At 36.0% G+C, this 20,883-nt stretch overlaps 1 protein-coding gene, 1 long non-coding RNA gene and 1 pseudogene across 3 annotated transcripts in view; 1 reads left to right on the top strand and 2 right to left on the bottom strand.

The window, feature by feature from the left end:
* Positions 1–9,268, bottom strand: part of LOC118527774 (mitochondrial-processing peptidase subunit alpha-like) — a 40,446-nt pseudogene extending 31,178 nt beyond the window's left edge.
* LOC118527777 (uncharacterized) overlaps positions 1–20,883 on the top strand; it is a 151,489-nt gene that overhangs the window by 106,299 nt on the left and 24,307 nt on the right. The gene's annotated exons all lie outside the window — the stretch shown is intronic.
* Positions 1–20,883, bottom strand: part of PPP1R1C (protein phosphatase 1 regulatory inhibitor subunit 1C) — a 125,326-nt gene that overhangs the window by 102,816 nt on the left and 1,627 nt on the right. For both annotated transcript variants that reach the window (XM_078071068.1, XM_036079759.2), the window contains exon 2: positions 20,499–20,559. In XM_078071068.1, coding sequence (XP_077927194.1) covers positions 20,499–20,559 — 61 coding nt within the window. The remainder of the gene's footprint in view (positions 1–20,498; positions 20,560–20,883) is intronic.

The following is a 20,883-nucleotide window of genomic DNA, read 5'->3' as shown; positions in this document are numbered from 1 at the left end:
AAACTGGCTAACGTGTCAGTTCTTTTTTTAAAGTCTTCTAATTCCTTCAATGCTCTAGACCATTTGTGCAGATCTGATTAACTTGAAATCCACTTTTAGTCTCTCTCATCTAATCCTTATATTCTAAAAAATTAAAAGACACTATTTTAAAAGAAACTTTGGAAGGTTCCAGTGAAGATCAAAGTAAATGTCTTTGATCTTTCATAACCAAAGCCTTCCTTCCAAATATCATTGTTTTTATTTTGTTTAGTAAAATCCTAGGCAATAATAATAGATATTAGTCTAAATTCTCTTTCAGTGGTTTTTGAGTTGCCAATTCCTTAATTTTAACCAGTATTTTTTGGGACACTTCATCCCCAATTCTTAAAATCACCATTAAACACGACCAGTAAGTGTAATGACCATATTGACAGGTTTTCCAGTTGAGGAAAGTAAATCACACATATTCTTTGCATCAACAATCTAAAATAATTAATGGTGTGCCCTTATTGCTATTGGCTCTAAGACTCTGATGACACGCCAGACATTTTCATTCATTATTTTCATCTTCAAAACAACTGTATGGGGTAGATATTATTAATTATATTTTATATGTGAGCAAATTAAGCTCAAAGAGGTTGGATGACTTAAGGCCACAGAACTAGTAATTGACAGACGGGATTCAAGCCTAGGCCTTTCTGGTTCCAAAGGTTATATTTTTTTATTATACCATGCTTCTAGACATATAATTTTTCTAAGGTTGAAGTGGAGTGGACTGAGAACAAGAGAATGACAAAGTAGATAGTGTAGTGAGGCATTTACTTGAGACCTGGCAATAATGGGATAAATAACACAAATGATAGAAAATATGTGTGTTTATATGGAGTATAACAAATGCCCTTACTTACAGATTGAAACAATTTGCTGCTTCTGACTTCCCAAATCTTCAAAACTTCCAAGATCCATACTTAGATAACTTGTTTAGCCACACATGCTGACTTTGCTAAACATTGAAAATGAGAAGGACATAAAACTCATCAAAGAAGAATAAGAAGTGTTCTGATTGGACTTCGAATTTAAGTAGATGTGTTGAACTGAGGTCATGCAATTTAGGATTAGTTATTCCTTGGAGCCCATGCATATGGAACAGCTGTCAGAGGTAGGATAACACCCATCCCCTAGATTGTCTGGCAGCATGTTAGTGACTCAGCAGATAAGTAGATGTGAGTCGGTAATCTCAATTGCCTGACTGGTGATGTATATGTTTAGTTGGAGTTTTTAAGAGCAATAATTGTTTTTCAGGTAGTTGTACTGAGCCTATAGTAGATATATTGCTAACATTATTAAGATAATAATTACTCGGTAAACATTTCCTTTTAAGCACATTGTGCTTACTCTTAAGAGGCTCTAGTAAATTGATTTTTAATACCAGTGCCTCCATCATTGAGGCATTACTTCCAGGAATGTTATGCATATTTCATATGGAATTAGAATGAGAGCTATTTATTTTATCCACTATATCTAAAGTAATGTGTTTCATTCTGAACTCATCACCTTTCTCCACTCCTCTGCAAATGTGCTCTGCCTTTGTATGAAAGGCCCATCTATAGCCTGAACTCAAACTTCTTTTTTATCATCACCTCCCTCTCTGCCATCCAATTAAGCAAGTCCACTGACCATGCACCCAGACTTTCTCCCACATACCCATTCTTTGCAGCCTCAGAGACCTTTCTAGAATAAAATCTGAGCATGTGAGCCCTTCTGTTTGCTGGTTCCTAATCATAATTCCTTAAAAATATTTATAGTACCCCCCAACATAGTGCCTGCTTGATCTCCACCCCCACGCGATGCCATTCCTTGCTGCATCGTACTGGACTCCTTTCAGTTCCTTGAACCTTGAATGCCTTGCCCTACTTCTGATGTTTTCCCCCTTTGTCTTGAATGGTTGGTCTTCCCTGCTTTTTTTTTTTTTTTTCAAGTTTCTCTAAACTTTTTTCTCCATTCAGCCTACTGACTGGGTTATGTGCTCTTACTATGTGCTTCTAAAGTATCCTGTATTTCTGCTAGCACAAACTCCATCACATTTCATTGTGAATCCTCACATGTTGCACACTACAGGTAGTAGTAGATGAGCAATAACTAACTGTTAAATGAGTAAAATTTGGGTACTATGCTGAAAAGTATGAGTATCACCATGGGGCAGAATGGTGAGATTTCTGAAAACCATATCATAATTGGAAAGCTAAATGTAACTGAAAATTTTAGAGAAGAGAGAACTGAGGGCAAAGGAGTTATCTGTCTACAAACATATGAAGGGTTCTCAGTTGGAATAGGTATTACACTTTTTCTGAGATCTTTTAGAAGGACATACCAAGATCAACAGTTGAAAGATTCAAGAAGGATATTTCAACTAGATGTAAGGCAGAACTTTCTAACAGTTAGAGCTATCCAGTCATAACCATGATGCTTCAAAAAGAGCTAAACTGTTCATCACTGAAATGGTCAAGTACAATCTGACTAATCATCAGTTGGAATTCCTAGAGAAAGTAATCCTGCATACAGTTGAGACCAAAATAGAACCAGTACCGTGGCTTTTACCAGTTTTACTGAATGCTTCCTTTGCTTGTCAAAATTAATGAAAGAGGATGTTTTAGTGGAAGGTAGGGTGGCTATTGAGCATTACTTTTTTTCAGTGATTATTTACACTTATGTCAAGTCCAAATGGTAAGGTTCATTTTCACACACACACACACACACACACACACACACAGAGGCAATTCGAAAAACATCATAGAGGTTATCATAGAGTTTATTAGGTTGTAGATGCCACGAGACTGAGTTAATGTCCATCTGTAGTTGAATGTGGGAAACGTGAATTTAAGCCACTACCAAACTGTACTCTACTTAGCAGTATTTTTCTAGCTCTGAGCTGCTAGAAGACATATTTCTGATAAATCTTTCTAGAAATGAGTAAAATGAAATATAGCTGAGCATATTAAAAACTGCAACTATTTGGTAAAATAAAGTCATGGTAAGGGCATTCTAAGTAGGACAAAATTTCCATTTAAAGATTTCAGGTGGAAATGGTTAGAGGACAACTAGCCTGTCTGACCAGTGATGCAGGTCCAAGCCCAGGAATAACGTTTGAGTTAGAGAATTTGGCTTGATCCAGACTGTCAAGGATCTTGGATATTAGGCTAAGGAATCTAAGTATTATTCCATAAGGAGCAGAAAGTGAGCAAAGGTAGTGAAACACAGGAATACTACTTGGAAAAGATCAGGCAAGAATATGTAGAGTAGGTCTCAAATATAGTGCAAATTACATATGCCTTTATCACAGTAGTTTAAAATTTTGACAATTTAGGTGTTCTTTTATAATTCCAACCATGTTGATAACAGTTGATCCTTGAACAATGTGGAAGTTAGGGATGCCAAATGCTCATGCAGTTGAAAACCTGTGTTTAACTTTTGACTCCCCCAAAGCTTAATTACTCATAGCCTACTGTTGACTTGGAAGCCTCAGAGACAACATAACATGTAACCATGATGCTTAACAATTTATGACTTTCTTCTTTCCTGAATTTTTACTTTTCCAAACTGTCCCCTGTGACAGTTGATCTCCATATTTAAATGACTTCTGATTGAATTCAGTGTATCACAAAGCTGACTGACTTGTATTTCACTTTCTACAGAGGCCATTTCCATGACAATGACAGGAGTCTGTGAAATCTTACACACTGTGCATGTGGTCAGTGAATTATAAGTATTTGGCTTTGTGCGTGCACCTGTGACTACTTTTCAGTTGAGTGGAGATGCTGTTGTGTACTTATAAAATATGGCATTTTCAAGCATTACTGATTTTATTGTAGCTTTTTATCATTATGTATTATTTTCAGCTGTGGGTGCTAAAAATACAGCTGTATATAAGTATTCTCAAAGTCATTTTCTGTTAAAAGGTCCTCATTTGGAAAATGCACTATAAGCAAATCTTATAATAAAATAAGCTAGAGACAAGAAAATGTTACTAAGAAGACCTTCAAGAAGAGAAAATACATTTAGAGTACTGTACTGTATTTAAAAAATCCAATATAAAATACTGTAAAAAAAATCCATGTATTATAATTGGACCCAAATAATTCAAACCCATGTTGTTCAAGGGTCAACCATAGTTGTCATGTTTTTAACCACCACCACCCTTCACCGAAGGAAGCTCCTTGCTATTTGCTTGGCTTCTGGGAGAAAATACAGACCAACCCTGTCCCAACAGGATGATTGATGGCAGTTTTGGGGTTTTGTTTTTATTTTTGTTTTCACCAAAACTCTGCATGGAATAGTTCTACAAGTTACAGAAGAAGAAATTGAGAATTACAATGTACAGATATTTGGGAAAAACTTACAAACACATCTTTTTTTCGTATATGCTTCCTACTACCAAATGTTTGGTGACAATTAGTATGGATGCTACTGTATTTGTAATTTGGATTTGAAGTGCTTAAAGCATGTAAATCAGTGCAGATAATGAGGATATTAATGAACAATCTTAAATGCCAGTAATTTTATTTTTCAGTTTTGAAATAATCCTCTCAGTGTTTTCTTAGTCATTTTTTTCATCAAAACATTAAACTAAAGCTATTAATAAAAAATAAAATCTGAGTATTCTATTCTTACTCATTCTAAATCTTATTACTACATAATTACATTATTGATAAAATATAAATTTGATGACTTATGTATAAATTATGTTTTAAGTTGTTTTTATTTTTGTTTTATCTTATTTCAATTTGCATATATTCATTTGTCTGTAAAATTTGGAGCAGGAAATTATATTCCATTTCTTCTTAATTTATGTCAAAGTTTCAGGTTTCTTTTACATCTAAGAAAGCTGTGTTCTCATAGGAGCTTGATGCTAAAGCTTTTCAGATATTTTACTGAGGTGAAATGTAGGCCTATAGCTCTAAAGACAATGAGAGGAATTCTGTGTTCTAGCTGCTGCACAGAAAAACTTAATATTAAAAGGGGAAAAAAAAAGAATCTCAATAGAAAGTGGATTGTGGTATGTCTGGAAAAATTGCCAAAAAGAATGTCAAGTTAAGTTAGAAATAAGGAAATGGAGCTGATGCCTGCAATGAACTCATTTTTATGTATTATACTAGCAGTATATCCATAATGATAGACATGTTAATAAGTACCCAGATAACAGAAATACATAGAATACAATCTTATCTGACTCAGAAAATAATAAAGCAGCTGGAATGTTGTAATGTAATGTATAGATATGCTTGTAAATAATTCACTGGGGCCAAAGTAAATTGTTTCAGTGGTTTCCTTGTGTAAAAAGTGAGGGAAAGGAAGAATAAGGTACAAGGTCCACTCTAAAATTATTTTTCTTGCAGTCATTAAGTTCCACTTACACAGAAATCTTACATGCAAGCCAGTCAAATGGATTTTTTAGATAAAATGATGTCATTTTCAATGCTTTTGATAAGTAATGAACTGTTTGATTTTCAGTATTGACTACAGCTTGCTAACTACTCTCTGGTAGCTTATCGTTGAAAAAAGGAGATAGTTTAAGGGGAATTGCTAGGTAAGATGTTTATTTCACAATTCAAAGGAAATGAAAAGAAAACCTACCCCCTATTTATGGACCCACATGCTAGTTAACATAGAAGGAAAGTATATAGTCTTTCAGTGGGATAGATTACTCCTATTTAATGGTATTGAATTGAACTCTTGAACTCCCATACTCTTGTAAGAAAGCAGCCAGACTGATTATATATTCAGTTTTCCACCATCACCATTTTACTAACATTTTAAAATCTGTTTCAATAATTTAAAGACAGCAAAAGAATAAAACTGGTCATTAGACAAAACATACTCAGGCTTTAAATTGTCCTATAAAACATAAGAAGTCCCCAAATTATTATTATACAAAAATATCTATGTATCTGCAGTCACTAGTTGCCTGTGGTGCTTAATTCAGAGCATTTCTATATGAAAATAATGAAACAACCAGCTCAAGTCTTCTACTACTAAAATTTACTTTCTCAGATCCTCAGAACCTGATTTTGCAGCCTGCTACCCAGAAAAGACTTAACTAAAGTCTGTTAACACATGGAAGGCCTTGTGACCCAATCTTTCTTTTTCTTTTTTTTTTTTTTTTTTTTTAGATTTTATTTATTTATCTGACAGAGAGAGAGAGAGAGACAGGAGAGAGGGAACACAAGTAGGGGGAGTGGGAGAGGGAGAAGCAGGCTTCCCGCCGAGCAGGGAGCCCGATGCGGGGCTCGATCCCAGGACCCTGGGATCATGACCTGAGCCGAAGGCAGCTTAACCGACTGAGCCACCCAGGCGCCCCACCAATCTTTCTTTTTCTGACTCACATTAAAACCTATTACTTCTCTGAGAAACAAACTGAGGGTTCTAGAGGGGAGGGGGGTGGGGGGATGGGTTAGCCTGGTGATGGGTATTAAAGAGGGCACATACTGCATGGAGCACTGGGTGTTATACACAAACAATGAATCATGGAACACTACATCAAAAACTAATGACGTAATGTATGGTGATTAACATAACATAATTTAAAAAAAAAGAAAGAAAAAAGAACTATTACTTCTATAATCCATTCCTTCAGGGCAATACTAGGTGACAAAGGCATCGACAATCATTTAGAGCAAATGGATCCACTCACTGAGTTGCTATTTCTGCTGGAGTAAAGCCTTCCAGCTAGAGTGGTCAATGAAGATTTCATGGAGGAAGGGAGATTTGATCTTAGTCTAGGAAGATAAGAAAAACTACAGTAGATAGGAAGGGAAGATGGCATCCCAGTATGTGTACAAATCAGTCATGTTCAGAGTCAACTAGAATCCAAATGTAAATGTTAGCCTTCCAACTAATGTTTTGAATCAAGACAATGGTTTTTTAAATAAGTGTAGACATAAAGGTAGACAAACAGAAACATGAATAAATAACAGCATCTAACTCTAAGAATGGAATAATGGGTGAGATTTATTTTTCTGTTTGGTTATTTTTTTGCTTATATAATAAAAAAATCTAGTATTAGTAACTCTAAGGTCCTCTTATCTAATAAATTATCAAAGAAAATAAAAAGAAAAAGATGTAGAATTACCACTCTAGAATGAACTCACTTATGTTGGGATAGAAAGAAGTACATTCTGGTATTACATCAAACAGAATCTCACTTGAGGGTGCCTGGGTGGCTCAGTTAAGTGTCCAACTTTGGATTTTGGCTCAGGTCATGATCTTAGGGTCAGAAGATTGAGCCCTGTATTGGGCTCTGCACTTAGAGGGGAGTCTGCTTGAGATTCTCTCCCACTGCCCTTCACCCTGCTAGCACTCTCTGTCTCTCTCTCTCTAAAATAAATATAAACAAGCAAACAAACAGAATCTCACTTGGCCAAGCTACAATGAGGAACTTGCTTATAGTTACTTCCATGAGGAAGACAGAAATAAAATAACAAGAGTATAATACTGCTTATTTGTAGAAAGAAGAATGTTATTAATGTAGTGGAAAGTGCTTAGACCTTGGGTAGATAAGCTATGTTTAAATTTCAGACTACTGGGCGCCTGGGTGGCTCAGTCATTAAGCGTCTGCCTTCGGCTCAGGTCATGATCCCAGGGTCCTGGGATCGAGTCCCACATCGGGCTCCCTGCTCGGCAGGAAGCCTGCTTCTCCCTCTCCCACTCCCCCTGCTTGTGTTCCTGCTCTCGCTGTGTCTTTCTCTGTCAAATAAATAAATAAAATCTTTAAAAAAAAAATAAATAAAATAAATAAATAAATAAATAAATAAATAAATTTCAGACTACTAACTTACTAGCTTCTTTGACCTTGAGCAGCTCACCTATCACCTTCCTTTTGTAAAATGAAGGTTATAATATTTATCTCACAGAGTTGTTGAGCATAAATATTATAGGTGAAAATTATGTTTTCAAACTATAAAATTACCAAAAGGAAGATACATTACTATTAACCACTTTAAATTTGCCTTTGAGGTTTATTTATTTACTTACTTGAGGGAGAGAGAGAGAGAACATGAGCAAGGGGAGCCTGAGCCAGGTGATCCTACCACCCCCAGACCGTAACTCGAGCCAGACCAAGAGTCGGCTGCCCAACTGATCGCGCCACCCAGGCGCCCCTGCCTTTAAGTTTATATGGTTTTTAAAATTATATGTAGCTTTGAGGTATGCTTTTGTCTTTTATGTCCTAAATATACTTCAGAATATATTTGCATATGTTTCTTATACTGTAAGTGTCCATATAAACAGTATAGCTAGTTTTTGCCTTGATTCCAGTGACAGCTGTGAACCATAGAACTAGCATATGAAGTTATCTTTGCTCATCTCCAAGACCTTAAGCAAAAAGGTGCCCTTCATTGGCTGACTAAAGCAGGAATTCTGGGCTATTCACCAAGTCAAATGACCTGTGGCAGAATTTTGAGATGAGCCATTTTAGCTCAGTCATTCATGACATTTTACTTCACTGAAATGTGATGGTGAGTGGGTCTTCGGCATTATTTCTTGAAAACTTTTTACTCATTAGGGGCAAGTGGGCAGTGCTTAGGATCCATGAAGGGAAAGTGGATAATCCTTAGAGTACTTTGGAAAGCAAATCCAGCCTGAGTCTGTCCTGCTTGATCTGAAATTCCTGCACATATGGAAAAGTTATTTTCAGTAGGAAGGTACCTATGGCAAATGAGCAAGTTTCCTGTATTCAGTTTTAGAGCCCTCAGCCAAAAATAAAGGAGGCAATAGAAAAGAAATTATAAAGCAGTGATATTAACCATAATCTAACACAATTATTTTCATTTTTCTCTGTGTATTTCTTTCCTTTAACTAAATCTCAACTTTAGTACAGTTATCAACAATTTAGGTAATATAGATTAATAGACAATGGAGGAAATAACTGACTTATTTAAAGCAAGAAATAGGAATGATGTGAGGATTATGATTAAATATATGAGCTCCTCATGAGAAGACCTCATGTGCCTTATCATAGCTAATTAAGAGCTTGGACCGGTAAATTATAGGATATAAATTACAGCTTTTAACATATCAATTATGAAAAAGTAAAGTTGCCCTAGTCAATCACCCATTATATAATTAAGTCTGCCAAAGTCTCTCACACAAGCCAGAGTGGAGAAAAAACAAATCTACCATCAATAGTGTTGCTAGCATACATTATCTCACTCGATTCCAGCAGCACAACCAGTGTTGGAGTTACCGTGATCTGTACTTCATGGAACTGGAAACTAAGACAGCGATTCCCAGTCATGCCGTGTTCACTGATTTTAACATTAGGCCTCAACTGTATGCAGACCACCTCCCAGTTTTAAAGGCATGGAAAAGCAGTTTGGAGGTTACTGCTTCTACTACTACTGATTTTGGAATAAAGCAATAAATGTCCCAGACTGAGCAGAGACAATAAAAACATAGAGGGATAGAGTCAACCTATACAACAGAATCAGCAGAAAAGCCGTTGATAGATTTAGGGGGCTAAGGGGGAGAGAAAGGTGTCAAAGGTGATTCCAAGGTTGTGTGGTTCAGCAAGTAGAAGAATGGGGATACTATTAACATAATCACTGAGGTTAAGTGTTAAAATGCTGATTTTATTTTTTTAATTTTTTTTTAAGATTTTATTTATTTATTTGATAGAGAAAGCACAAGCAGGGGGAGTGGGAGAGGGAGAAGCAGGCTCCCCGCTGAACCCTGGGATCATGACCTGAGCCGAAGGCAGATGCTTAACTGACTGAGCCACCCAGGCGCCCCTTAAAGGTTGATTTTAAATTGGATGACACATTTTGGCTAGACATTGACTTGCAGATGGTAGCAGGAGGAGCTCACTTTTTATATCTAGTTATAATACTTCTTGTATTCATGAATTATGAAAATGGAAATACAAAATCTACCCGAATGAGAAGATAGTCTTAAAGCAATTAATATTTAGTAAATGTAACTTATTTTTTAAAATGCTCTTTTGATTTAAAAAAAAATAGTAATTTCATCATTTAAATCCATAATTTCAATGTTTTTTATTCATGGTTTTTAAAATATTGTGATTAGTTTCTGATCTATTGGTTTTAAAATCAAAGGATTAGAAATTTAAATAATTATTATTAACTTTATTCCATTTATAACCCGAGTTCACAAACCTTTTCTAGATACTTTGGTAGGTCCTGGCCTTTTTGTAAGTAGGTCATTTAGTGGAGGTTGATTTTATTACATGGATAAATTGCCTGTGATATTTGGACATATACTTGGGTATTTGACTTATATATATATATATGCGTGTGTGTGTGTGTGTGTGTGTGTGTGCACATGTAGGTCTGTATATATGTTTTATAATATTTCGATTTTGTCAGATAGGAAGGAAAGTATAAAATGATGTTGCATTGAGTCAAGTATTTGAGTCAAATTATTCTAAAAATTGAATTCCAAAATAACTGTTGTTCTCAATCTTCATTTTGTGCATTCAGTTCTGTTTTTACAAGGAAGTCAATATGTATTTATATGTAAAGACTGTGATTCTGAAAATTGTTTCCTATAATGGTAGAAAATTGCTCCCAGAGAATGAGAAAGAAGGAACAAACGAACAAACGAAAGAAAGAAAGAAAGAAGGAAGGAAAGAAAGAAAGGGAGGAAGGGAGGGAGGAAACAAATTTTCTAGCTTTTCTTATTTTACACAGCGCTTTTTCCTCAGCATTATTGCCAAGGTCAAACTGTAGTTGTATTCTAACCAGACTTGTCAATATATCCCCCTCTGATGATGCAGATTTTGGCAATTTATTTCACAAATTAGCTTTGTTAGGCACTATAATTGTCACTATATCAAATTACTCCGAGTGATACAAAGTCATTGAGTTAAATTCAAAGATAATCTTCTACCCACAACACAAGGAAGACTCACAGATTTGGATGTAACATTTTCTAGCATGTGCCGGGGGCCGCTGAAATACTGGGGAAGACCTGAGGGGGACAGAGTATGGAGAAGACAGTGACAGCAAACAGACTGGGAATGGGAGATGAATTCCCAGGTTTCAACTACTTTGCAGCTGGGACATTTGCTTCAGGACATTCCTCTCTCTACCTAGGCTTTCACAGGTTCCTTCTGATCTCCAGGTATACTGCTTTTCTAGTGTCAGGGACAATGTGTTACATCTAGTAAAGTACTTGCAGTATAGAAGGTAGAGTACAGTAACAGGAACAACTTTGAAAGGTGCAACTTTAGGTCCTATGGAAACTTACCACTTGGGTGCACCCATTCCTCACAGTGTTTTTTCTTTCTTTCTTTCATAGTGGTTTTGTCTATTTGTTTCATCTGAAAGATTTGAATGGAGTTTGCATCCTCCATCACAATGTCCCACACAGAGCCTAGGTACTCATCATCTGTGTCTCCTGACTGAGCCCTTGGGGCATTTCAGTTTAATCCCCTGGTAAATTCTGCTACCAGATTGTGTCTGGAATTGCTGGAACAGTGTCACATCACTACTTGGTTGAACTCAAGGGTAGAAAATGGTGGGAGAAGAGGAAAAAACGTCCCAAAGCTTGAAGCTTGTTCTGGAGCTATTCTAAAATAAAGAAACATGGAAATAACTCCTCTCGATTCATTACAGAACTTGACTAGATTTTTTATGAGAGGTTGTCAAGTACCACTAATTTACTGTTTGTCTTAAATATGGCTATGAACTAGAAACAATTAGAAAGAGCTGTTTGTAACTTTTTCAATCTTAAATTTGAAACTGAATGTGCCCTTAAACTCTCCGTAACAATCGACGATGGTGTGGTACTTGTATATTATTCTGAAGACACAAAAATGCACATCTTCTTATTCAAAGGACTCAGAATAGCTTCTAATGAATATATTTTATATTTAGTGAAATATAGTAATGTTAAAAAAAGAAACCTGCATTTCAGAGCCACTTGAATCCAGCTTTCTCACTTAATGGGCCTGGGAGGATAAGCCACTTTCCTGGCATAAACTTTACAGGCAGTAAGCAGCCATCTGAAATCTATATCCAGACCTGAGTGATTCCAGCGTCTCTACTCCTAAGTGCCATGTGCCTGCCACCCCAAAATAATAGTTGCCATTTATCAAGCACCTAGTCTTTGTACTGTACTTTATAGTACTATAATTGAATTCCCCAAAATGTAGACATTTCTATACTGAATTGAAATATATTTTATATTTTTGCCACATGCTGTTGATTCTACTCTCAATATACATGTATCAAATTATAAATGTCTCAAGTAGGTTTCTCCACGAAGGCAGAGATAGTGACTTAACTGTTTTATCTCCTAGAGCAGCTAACACTGTGTCCTAATCAGAGTAAGTACCCAGAAAGTTTGATGGATTGCCATTGGTTTGAGGATCTTTTTTTTTTATCCATTTAAATTTAATAGCTCATGGGCATCTAACATCTACTCAACTCGATGCTCAGTCTACTAGTTTGAGTAACTATATCTATTATACTAGTTTGGAATAAATAGTAAAATTTTAGTTCTGACCCAATCCTTAAAACTTAAAGCCCTAAGATCAAAATAAGTCATACAGATGCTTTATAAATTAATGAACATGTGAAATAAGTTCCTCTATGTCTTGGCCAGAATTAATCTTACCATGGTCTGAGCAGTTGGGATTTCTGGCATTTACAGTTGTATCCTGGTTCATGTAGACATATTATTCTCCACTATCTAAACCACATGTTCCTAGAGGATTTAGAATAAGGACTCAAAAAATATTTTTGAATTGTATTGAATATATAAACCAATAAATAGCTTTAAGAGTTGGAAGTGAGAAGACAGTATTGGAATAAAAATGCCAGACAATGATGAAACTAGTCAGAGAAAATTTTTGAGATTTAAGTGAGTTTCATGCTGCAATTTAAATAAGAGAAATTGGTGGAAAAGATGGAGACTGATTTACACAAATGAGCCTGTCTAGACTAAGCTTTAAGATCTGGCAAAAGAACTAAAAGAAGGAACCAAAAAAAGAAAGCTTAGCCAAAATATGGCACAGGAATAGTGTATGGAAGGAAGTGAAAACAAATGGAGTGGAAATAAATGTGAGCAATCACATGAATGTTTGATAGATATCTCTAAAAGATTTTTATACTTAATAATCACATACTATTAGAATATGGATTTCATTTTTGGTCAAATACAAATCTGCTACAAAGATCTCTATTGCCTTTTGTAACTTTAAAGACATCAGTAGCTTGCCTTTTTTTTTTTTTTAAGATTTTTTTATTGGGGCACCTGGGTGGTTTGGTCAGTTAAGCGTCTGCCTTCAGCTTGGGTCCTGATCCCAGGGTCCTGGGATCGAGTTCCGCATCGGGCTCCCTGCTCTATGGGGAATCTGCTTCTCCTTCTCCATCTCCCTCTGCAGCTCCCTCTGCTTCTGCTGTCTCACTCTCTCCTCAAATAAATAAAAATATTTTTTAAAATAAATAAATAAAAATAAAGATTTTATTTATTTGAGAGAGAGAGAGTAAGCGGCGGGGAGGAGCAGAGGGAGAGGGACAAGCAGACTCCATACTGAGCCCAACACAGGTCTCAGTCCCACAACCCTGAGATCATGACCTGAGCTGAAATCAGGAGTTGGACGCTTAACTGACTGAACCACTCAGGCACCCCAGTAGCTTGCTTTTTTTAAAGAAAATTCTAAGGGACTCATATTTCATGGAAATTTTATTTGTAAGGAAGACAGGTTTACAAATATCACAGTATAAGACACATAACAATTCCGTGATTGTGTATTCTTATCCTGATGAATTAGGAGATAGGATACATCTTCTCTCTTATCAAGAACCCCCATCTCTTGAGGAAACTGACACTATCTGACACCATAGCCAGAATTGGAAAGGAGCTGGGTCATCTTCTGATAAATGTAAGTTTTAGGAGAACACCGTATTTCTCAGCATGGGTATAATGATGCAGGGGGTCGCATGTCTTCAGTATCTACTTGGTTGCAGGCACTGTGCTAAGCATTTTCTCACACCTCAATATCCCCCTTACGAAAGGAGGAAACTGAGCCCATAGAGGTTAACTACACACTCAGTACTGGCAAAGCTGAAATTCAAACACACGTATTACTCCAAAGCCAGTGCTCTACCTACTACCAATACTGCCTCCCCACATCACGCAAAAGTACCTCCGAGTTATTTTCACCTGCAATATCCCCCCACAAGTAGGCAAACAGAGAACAAGAAAAATGAAGTGAATTGACCCCTACTGTCATTCTGTCATATTTCACTAAGGTATTTCTAATTAAAATCAACACAAAAATAAGCAGTATATGTTATTATTCAAAATGAGCAAAAGTAGTAATTTTGCTGAAATGAAGTAGAAATAAAACTATTTCATAGTTTTATGATTTGCCCTTTCATTTTTTCGTTCATTTAATTTGAAGATTATGCTAGTTCCTTTAAATACTTACAGTATAGCAAACCTTGGCATTACTAAGAACTGGAACCTCATCTTTGGCTCACAGTTAACATTCTGACTGAATGGGCTACTTGGCTGCCCAGATTGAGTATTTATGGGAAAATAAGTCAATCAATTGTGCAGTACATGAATCTCTGAAAGTCACTGCGTCACTTGTCTTTAAATTATTCAGCATGGTTTGGCATTCAATAACTCATAGAAATAAATGCTGAGGAGAAAAAAAAAGGCTTTTCTAAAAATTCCTTAGAAATTAATACCAGTTAACTCCTAAGTAATCTTCAAATATTGGACTTTTCTTTGTTTTATATTGCCATTAATAGTGAAAAGGCAAAATAAATGCTGAATAATCAGCAAGGATTGTGGATCAGAATGAATTACAACAACAGTTCCACAGAAGATAAGAAAACTGAGAATGAACCAAAACTGTATGGACTGTGAGTCCCTTACAGCGTTTATTTGAGTACATTTGATTGGAGGTCCTTGGAGGTGACAGGCACCTCAGGTGTGGGGTTGATGATTTCCTACCTATCCTTAAGTTCCAGGAAAATCCTCAGTGTGATTCTTGGAGCTTGCAGTCAAGGTGCCCATTGCCTTTTGACTACAAATCATTCATTTGGTAAAACAGAAGATCTCCATGATAAGAGATTATGTGCATATGAATGTCCTAACACTGGAAATAAATCTCCACTTTAACTTTGTTGACCCTGCAAAACCTCCCCATCATCAGAAATTCCTGGAGCCCCTCTATTTTGAACAACTCAATCTCAGTCCAGCAATGTTCTCTAGCTATCATCCAATGTCTCAGGGTTATCAATCCAGAGCTTTCAAAACCTCATTAGTTAACTTAGTGTCAGAGTCCTAAAGTGCAAGCTCCATTTAGAAAGTCATATGCTACATCCAGAATGGACTGGGGCTTCTTTTTCAGTCTGTGGCATCAAACAGCCCAGTCAATTGGGAGACCCAATTCTCTCTCCTGACTAGACTTACTATCTTACTATCTCAAGGTTGAAGAGAGATAAGTGTGATATTTAATTCCTGTGTCTCATATTAATTAATTTTTAGGATCCTCACCTATTTGAGAAAATGCTTTGTTTTTATTCCTCATTTCTAAAAATGTTTAAAGCCAAAAGTGTCAGAGAGAAAGTCGATCTCCCCCAAATTCGGCTATGATAGGAAGTTCAATAAATGGCCCCAGAAAATTATTTTACTTTGTATTTCTGGTCCCACTTTTTAGATGTACAGTAAACTTTTAAATGGTGCCCAAACTCTTGGGTACTTACCCAAACCTTCACTAAGCTCCAGGCCTCTTAAAGTTCACTCATGCATGATAGGCATCAGGTCCATTAAATTTAATTGTAACCGTATTGTCTCTATTTAAAGTAAGTGGAAGACAATGAATGCCACAAACTTTAGTATTCAGAAGATCTAGGTTAGCTTTTTACTGAAAGACCATATCCAGCTCTGGGTTCCAAAGGCCAAGAGAAAAGGAAAATTTGGATTGAGTTCATTAAGGCCCTTATAGGGACTAGGAGTATTCAATTTAGAAAAGAAAATAATAAAGAATAATAATAAAGAAAAATAATAAAGAAAATAATAAAGAATTATTTTTTGTATTTAAATAAAATAAACTTTTATTGAAGAGAGTAAACAAGGAGTTATTTTAGAATAAAGTGGGGATATCACCCAAGTTTGATAAAACTATTTTCTAACATCTAAAATTATTGGATCTAGAATTGAAGAGTAGGGGTAATTATGGATTCTTCTTTGAGATATATGAAGTGGAGCAAGTCTCAGGGACTTGGGTTGATTTTTGTATCTTTCACAAAGATGTGTGGTTAAATTAGGTATTTTCTGAAGTTCTTTCCAATTCTAGATTTCTAATACTGGTAGCCAAATATACAGTCTTCTCATAAGTCTACTTAAAGACAAATAATGTTTAAATCTAGAAATTTGATGAAGTAAATTGCAAAAGTTGGCATTGCCATTTATTTCTAAATAGAGAGGATTTGTATGTATTTCTCTAAATAAAAATACAGAAACCAAAGCAGTTAGCTCCAGATTATGCAAGAGTAAAAGCGAACAGCACACAGTATAAGAATAGACAATGCAGCTCTACGGTATAGCCTCAGAGAGCTCATCATCAATAGGCCCTTAATCAGAAGATGAATTGAAAATACAGAAAAATAAGCAGTTTGCTACAAGGTCACTTAGACTGGGAGCCCCAGAAAATATTTGAAAAAGTTGAAATTAGGGGCATCTAGGTGGCTCAGTCGTTAAGCATCTGCCTTCGGCTCAGGTCATGATCCCAGGACCCTGGGATCGAGCCCCGCATCGGGCTCCCTGCTCTGCGGGAAGCCTGCTTCTCCCTCTCCCTCTGCTGCTCCCCCCGCTTGTGCTCTCTCTCCCTCTCTGTCTCTGTGTCAAATAAATAAAATCTTAAAAAAAAGAAAAGAAAAGAAAAGAAAAAGTTAAAATTTGTCTTTGGTCCTTTTCTAACTTTACATGTCAGGCTTCAAGTCTCTTTTTACTGCCATCTGGCTCTTTAGAGTCATTCCTAGAAGCAAACACATTGTTTCTGCTCTCTCCACCATAAAGACATACCCATTGCTATTAAATTTTGGGGGGCATGATGACTTCAATTCAAAATTTTTAGTTCTGCTTCCCATTGTTTTAAGTTATGGTTGTTAACCTATGCCCAAGGGTGATATATCCTAAACAGGTTGTGTATCTGTTTCCATAGTGCTTCTGCTGCTGAGAATTCTGGGCCATTGGATGGAAAAGGACTGAGAGCACATTTTGCTGCCCTGAAATCCTACCAATCAAATGCCTGCCTCATCTATATGTTTAGACCAGCATAGATCAACTAGCAAACAGTCTGGATGTACATGTTAACATCTTTCTATTCTGTTTCCCCTCTATCAAATATAAACAATGCATGTTTTTCTGAATCTAAAAGCAGATCAGTCTTTCAAATACTTCTATAACTGACTATTTCTGCAAACTCCAGGAAAGGTTAGAAAAAAGGGAAGCTATGTTTAATTCATTTAACAGTGATTATAAGATACCTGTCTCATTAAATGAATTGGGAGGGTTTGTTAATTATGTCTCTATAATGGAAAATTTAATTTTCTTTGCTACATTAATTGGAAATAAGGAAAGATTTTCAGGGATTTGAATTTTAAGTAGCATTAATGACAGGTGATTCCAAGAACACTCAGTTATTTTCTGGGAAATTTCAGTAAAATTGAAGAGATTTTTTTAGTTTACCAGGATTTAGAGCTGTACACAATTGTTATTTGTTAAAGAATATATCACTTTTTAGGGCTCGAAGAAACAATTGCTTAAATAAGGTCATTTAACACTTGAAGTTTTTGTTGTTGCTGTTATTTTGTTTTGTTTTGTAGAGAATGTTCAGGTAATATTTGGAAAAAAGAATTTTTGGGTCAGTCAGAAATATTAAGTACAAATGAGATTATGAAAATTCTGTTCTTACGTTAACTTTTAAATATCACATGCAAAGGTTGTATTCCAGAACACATCAGCTAATGACACCTAACATTTGCTGCACTTTACAACTTTTAAGGGTGTTCACATTAATTCTTTCAATCATTGCAACAACCTTGTGAAGTAGAAAGGATGGACATTATCTCTACATTATAGATGAGAAAATAAAGCTTGGAGATGTTGTCCCTTACCCAACCAAGACCACATCGATAGTGAAGATTAGTATCTAGGTTTCGTTTGGTTCAGTATGGTGTTTGTTCTTTTGTTGCTGTTTATTTGGTTTGTTTGGTTGGTTCTTATATTTATTTCTCCAGTAATCATGGTTATAGATCATTTTTACTGGGGAAGCGATGTAGTGTTTGGCTTTTTTGCTGCAGGAACCCAGAAATCTTTTTAGTTCAGAAATCTCTGGTTGTCACACACATTACTATGCACAGGCAAGGGCTAATCAGTCCCTTTTAAACTATTCTAGTTTCCAAAAAGAGGCTGAAGATGCAGGGAGATGACATTACTAAAATGACACAGTTCTCTGTGAGATGCTATTTGCATCTAAGTTCTCTCCAGTGGCGATTAAAAACAGAGAAGTATGGAGTCAATAAGGGAGATAGAACAATGCCATCTAGTGATTAGGAGGTCTGGTAAGAAGATTTCTAGAGAAAATCTAAATTTGATTCACAGGGATACTTAAGTATAATTCCTAATCTACTAAATTTAGTGATCTAGACAAAAGATTTATTTAAGGTTCAGATTTGCTTGTCAATAGGGCCTGAAAGTCTAATCCCATTTACAGAGAATTCACTATGTAATGCAAACTGAAATTTGCAGGGCCAGCATCATGCAGTAGAAAATGCATGGGCTTTAGAATCAGACTTATCTGAGTTTGTCTGTATAATCTGTCACTTACAGTGGAGTAACTTCCACAAAAATTACTTCACCACTCTGATACTTATTTCCTTCATCTATAAATGGCACATATTTGGCTTTCAAAAAACATTAGTTACTATTTTGGGGGGCTTGAATGAGAGCCACAAGGGTCATTTACATAGCTCCACTATGTTCAAACAGTAATAATACCTGTAGCAGGACACTTAGAAATCAAGTTGGGCAACACCTTACAAGGTTGGCTTGGGGCAGGTAAATTCTAGGACATTGTAGAAAAGTTGCTGCTGTGAGCAAAGACAGTGATGGAAAATTGCTGTAAAATGACTTCCAATCTGAGAAGATTATATTTTTCTATTTATTTATTTATTTATTTTTAGAAAAGGGGGCAGAGAGGGGCAGAGGGAGAAGAAGAGAGAGAATATTAAGCAGGCTCCACACCTAGCATGAAGCCCGCCACACGGCTCCATCCCAGGACCCTGAGACCATGACCTGAGCCAAAATCAAGAGTCGGATGCTTAACCGACTGAGCCACCCAGGCATCCCAGAAGATTTTAGTTTTATGTTTATTTGTAAATTGTGAGTGCGTACCATTTACACTTCTTATTAAACCAAAATAAGTTAACATTTATTGAGATAATACATTTGAAAATGATTTTCAAATGCTATAGCACTTTAAAGAAATAGAAATAGAAACAAACCCTATTTTCATCCGGAATAAATTTGCTTTGGTTTCCCATCAGCTGAACACCTTCCTGGATTTAGACTCAATGATGAATATTCTATTAGAATTTTACTTTCTTATGTATGCTTCTCTAATTAGAAAGGAATTTGAAAAAAAAATCAAAGACTATTTTGCCTTGGTATTCTTAAAACAGATTATTCACTACAGCCTGTACTTGGACTTATTATGTTTCTGTTATTCAAACTCCTTTTGTCCACCCATATTGTTTAGACCTATAAAAAAACCAACACCAGGTCCTGCCTGTGTGCAAATTAATGCCATGACCTTTGCTGTCTTACTTGTATTTCTAGAAGCAGCACTTAAATGTGAGATAAAAATCACCTCCATTCAATAAGTAAATAATGTTTGTATATTGCAGATCACAGTCATTTATCAGGAATAAGGCAGATTTACTTTTTACAGGAAATGGAAAGTAAAACCACAACAAATGGATGCAACCCTTCAGAATGACTCTCAAATGGGCAGTACTGAAAATTGATCTGATTACTTGTCAATTGCATTATTCAGACATGACATCAGCAACAAAGCTGTGGCCAGTGCTAGCTCATTGCCCACCCCATGACAAGCTTTCATAAATAAAAAACCTACTCTATAGAGATATAAGCATCTCTTAGACTGTAATTTGAGGTTCGGAACCTAATTCAACAACTTTCCACCATGCTCATTAATAAGCACTAAACCGGTCTCTATACAAACAAGAAACCATTTTGTACCGTATCATCACCAATGTGTCATTCTAGAGGAAAAGCAGACTGTTGACTGAGACAGTTTCTATATTTCTGATGTTGTTTATGATCCATTGTTATAGACTAGCTTGTTAGATTAGGACTGACTGAAATCCTAAATTGAAACCTTTTGGCCATGACATACTCTCTGATGTTCTTCAAACAATTCTGTTCTGTTCTATCAATGCAAAGACATCATGCTTCTTTACCTGGGGGATTATGTTCATTGAGAATCACAAGCGATGCTGGTGTAGGTCTTCTTTTTCTGATCTGTGAACAACAAAGGCCCAGCTAAGGTCAGTGAGAGTCAGACGCTGCCCCGGGTTACTCTACAGCTTGCAGAACTGTTCCATCCTCATCTTTTCCCAACATAAAAAAGCAAATTTCTGGAGAGCACACAGTAGGTGCTCACTATTTTGAATTATGGAAAGCCAGAGAGTAGAACTTTCAGATATTAGTATCACCTTCTTTGACCAAAAAAGCTACCTTTCCACAGAAAAGAAATAGTTGTGTATAATCAAATGATGCCACTGAAATAATATGCAGCATAGGTACAAGGATGACTTGCTAGTTTTAATGGCTCTCTTGGAGCCC

This window comes from Halichoerus grypus, chromosome 4 (assembly GCF_964656455.1).
Source record: "Halichoerus grypus chromosome 4, mHalGry1.hap1.1, whole genome shotgun sequence".
NCBI classification, from domain to species: domain Eukaryota; kingdom Metazoa; phylum Chordata; class Mammalia; order Carnivora; family Phocidae; genus Halichoerus; species Halichoerus grypus.
This window is presented reverse-complemented; position numbering and strand designations above follow the sequence as displayed.